Source organism: Tiliqua scincoides, chromosome 7 (assembly GCF_035046505.1).
Source record: "Tiliqua scincoides isolate rTilSci1 chromosome 7, rTilSci1.hap2, whole genome shotgun sequence".
Lineage (NCBI taxonomy): Eukaryota > Metazoa > Chordata > Lepidosauria > Squamata > Scincidae > Tiliqua > Tiliqua scincoides.
This window is the reverse complement of record NC_089827.1, coordinates 27,167,905-27,171,491: the sequence shown is the minus strand read 5'-3', so window position 1 is coordinate 27,171,491 and position 3,587 is coordinate 27,167,905. Positions and strand designations below refer to the sequence as shown.

The following is a 3,587-nucleotide window of genomic DNA, read 5'->3' as shown; positions in this document are numbered from 1 at the left end:
GCTTGCAGTCTTAGAGGCTTGCGGTCTACTCACAAGTAAGTTCTATTATAGTCAATAGAGCTTACTCCCAGGAAAGTATGGATAGGCTTGCAGCCCAATACAGGTCCAGGCCGCCACACACTTCTTCAGCCTTTGCTCCTTTCAAGAGAGAAACTTCTAATGGTTGCCATGATGGATGGAACCAGAGGTGGGCCTGGGGGCGGGGCTTCGCTCTGTGACGCAATTCAAACGGCCCAATCAGAACACTGTGAGGGTCCGGGGGCGGGGGAAAGCCGGCCTCCGAGCCAGGGGCTTTAAAGAGAGCTCCATTTTGTGCCGGCAGCTCGGGAGGCGGCAGGATACTGACGGGCGTTGTTCGCCGCGGAGAGAGAGAGAGAAAAAAGTAGTCCCACCCCCTCAGAAAAGCAGCGGCCGCGGGCGGCAGGAGACAGAAAAGAGAACGGCTGTCGGCTGAGGCGCTCGGCGCAGTAGCTGCTAGACGGCGGGCGGCGGCGCTGGCGAGGACGCGGCCGAGGGGCAGGCGCCGAGGCGGCGCGAGCGGGATGAAGCGGGAGGGGGCCGCCGCCGGTCAGGGAGGAGGAGCGGCCTCCGCGGCTCCCGGGAGCGGCGGAGAGGAGGAGGCGGCGGCGGCGGAGAAGGTGGTGCACTCGCGGGCGCAGGTGCCCTTCTGCGGCGGCGCCAGAGCGCTGGGCGACGCCTTCAGGCTGCTGGTGCCCAAGTCGACGGAGTTCATGAGCTCGGACGCGGAGCTGTGGAACTTCCTCTGCAGCCTCCGCCACGAGTTCTCGCCGGTCATCCTGCGCAGCAAGGACGTCTACGGCTACGCCTCCTGCCGCGCCGTCGTGCCCGACCTGCCCCGGGGCTTGGCGGCCGCCGCGGCCAGGCGAGACCGGCCCTGGAGGAGAGCCGCCGCTAGGGGGAGGCGCCTGCGGGTCGCCGGCGGGGGCGGCGCGCGGCGGGCCAGGAAGCGCTGCGCCCGGGAGGGGGCCCCGGCGCCGGCCCCGCCGCAGCCCCCACCCCAGCCGCAGCCGGCGCCCCCCAGCCCCGGGCCGCCCCCCTGCTCCGGGGCCGCGCCCTGGGCCGTGTTCGAGGGCAGGTCCCTCGCGGACATCTGGAAGGCGGCCACCCCCCGCCTCACCGCTTTCCCCACCATCAAAGTGCGCGGCAGCGTCTGGAACCGGCGCAGCCTGGAGACCATCCGCCTCAAGGCGCAGCGCATCCTGCGGGTCGACCTGGCCCCCGTGGTGAGGATCCGGCGCTTCCCCAGGGTGCGGTGCTGAGGAGGAGTAGGAGGAAGGCCGCCAGGGGGGCTCCTCCAGCCCCGGCAGCAGCACAAGCCCCCACTGAGGGGGGGCAGGACTTGCAGCGGGGCTCCCCCTCCCCGCAGAGGCAAGCGACAGTCACCTGTTTACAAAGGCTTTGGACGGTGTCCTCCTTATTCAACGAACTGCACTTTAGGGCTAAGAAAGTCGCCCCTTTTTCTTCCCCTCTGTTCCCCTCAGCCGGGTGGGAAGCCTGCCCCCCACTGGCTGACACACCAGCTGTGAGCCCCAGGAGCTCCCTCCTCTTCCCCCCAGGAAACCACATGGCACCAGAGGAGACACAGTCTGGTTTTCCTTCTCCCCCCTGCACTCTCCTCTCCCCCCCCCAACCCACTGGACTACCTCACTCGTCTGGGAAAGACATCAGCTGCTTTCCCTGCTTCCAAGGGAGCGTCTTGCTAACACAATAAAATGCCAATGGATTATTATTTTTTGTGTGTCTTCAGTTGTAGTTGGCTGACTGTTTATGTGTGACTTCTGTGCTCTTGCACTGTGTGCTCAGGGTTACTTGAATTATGCCAAGTGTTTTCCAGTTTTAGATGACTTGACTGAAGCTTTGACCAAGGATGCTCAAGGGATGAAGACTTAACACAGCTCATAGCTGACTTGATGGTGCAAAATGTTTCACTCTTTTGTTAACTTTACTTGGTGACCTACAAACTTTCTGTATAGCAATTAAATGTTTTGTATGTAATAAGTTTTATAGCTGATATGAACTAGTATTTCTATTACAGCTTCTAAAGATGAGATAATTGTATTGGATACATCAATTTTTATATAACCTGTACTTTAGAGAAGCTCTTACCAACTTAAATAAAAATTAAACGTTTAAAAGCAAAAATCTGCAATTCAAGTTTTTTGCAAGAGGTATTCTATTGGATAGAACTTGAGACAAGATGTTAGAGTGCCATGATTGTGCAAGGTCACAGATGGATGGGTGTACTTAAAGTAACTGGGGGGCCCAATCCTATCCAGTTTTCCAGTCTCAGTGCAGCTGTGCCAAATGGGGCATGCGCTGCATCCTGTGGTGGGGAGGCAGTCGCAGAGGCCTCTTTAAGGTACGGGAACATTTGTTCCCTTGCCTTGGGATTGCATTGTGGCTGCACCTGTGCTGGAAAATTGGATAGGATTGGGCCCTAAGGCTGCAATCCTAACCACACTTTCCTGAGAGTAAGCCCCATTGAACAAAATAGGACTTACTTTGAGTAGACCTGGTTAGGATTTTTCCCTAAGAAACAATCTGGTCTTTTGATGGTATGTGTCAGTCATTTATTTTCAGTGTGCAAGTGTAAGTTTGAATTTTGGATATGTTAAGAACCTCTCAAGCAGTTTTGTAGCCAATCATGTGTAGGTGCTTATCAGAATGCCTAATGAAGAAATATCAGTGTATTCAGCTGACTGTATTAAATCCACTTCAAGTGTGGAAAACCAGGATAACATAAGTGAAGATCTGAGGCACAAATCAAATTGGATAAAAATTTTAGTTACATTTAATGCAATAAAGTATTAATTTAAGGGCTATTGTCATAATGTAGTCCAAATACTCTTTTAAATGCAGTTCCTATTTTGCAACCTTCCTTTATCAATGGAAGTTTCCAAAGTGGCCAATGTAGTAAATATACATATAAGAAACTTGCCTTAAGTTTCAAGTATCAGTTTATAACTTGATTTACTTTCAAAAAGGCTTTTTCATTAACTTTCTAAGGAATCAACATCTTGTCAGGAATACTATTATGTTCTATGGCAGGGGTGTCAAACTCATTTCATGCAGAGGGCCGAATTGCTTTCATGATGCCTGCTGAGGGCTGAAAGTGATGTCATTAGGCAGGAAGTGATGTCATTAAACCAAAAATAAGCATTTTTTTCTCACTTGGGAACTCATCAGCTGCAAATGACAGAAGAGAAAATATATGTATCTTGATCATATTCAAGATATGGGAGAGCTCAATTTTCAAGTGGGCTACCCTTTGAGCAGTAACAGCATGGCTCAGCAGCTGAGAGCCTGAGGGCCACAGCCCCCCCCCCCCGCCTTATGGTTGACACCCCTGTTCTATGGCTTCTTCTATCTTTGTTGCTTTGGGAGGGAGGAAGTGATTATCTAATCCAGTTTGGAAGGTGACTGCTGATCCAACAGAAGAAAAATCCACAGTGCAGATTAGGGTGTAGTGCCTGTATTTTGGATTGCAGCCCTTAGTGTCTACTTACTGGCTAGTGTCTGTGCCATCAAAGTGTAACATATGTGTTTGTAATACAAAACACATGCTA

The 3,587-nt window shown here is 52.8% G+C and overlaps 1 protein-coding gene across 1 annotated transcript; it reads left to right on the top strand.

The window, feature by feature from the left end:
* The first annotated feature begins 296 nt into the window (after nucleotides 1–296).
* Nucleotides 297–2,125, top strand: CCDC71L (coiled-coil domain containing 71 like). Its single transcript, XM_066634237.1, is given in 3 exon segments — nucleotides 297–980; nucleotides 982–1,055; nucleotides 1,133–2,125. Coding segments are annotated over 3 exon segments (660 nt in total). The 5' UTR covers nucleotides 297–542; the 3' UTR covers nucleotides 1,281–2,125.
* The last annotated feature ends 1,462 nt before the right edge of the window (nucleotides 2,126–3,587 follow it).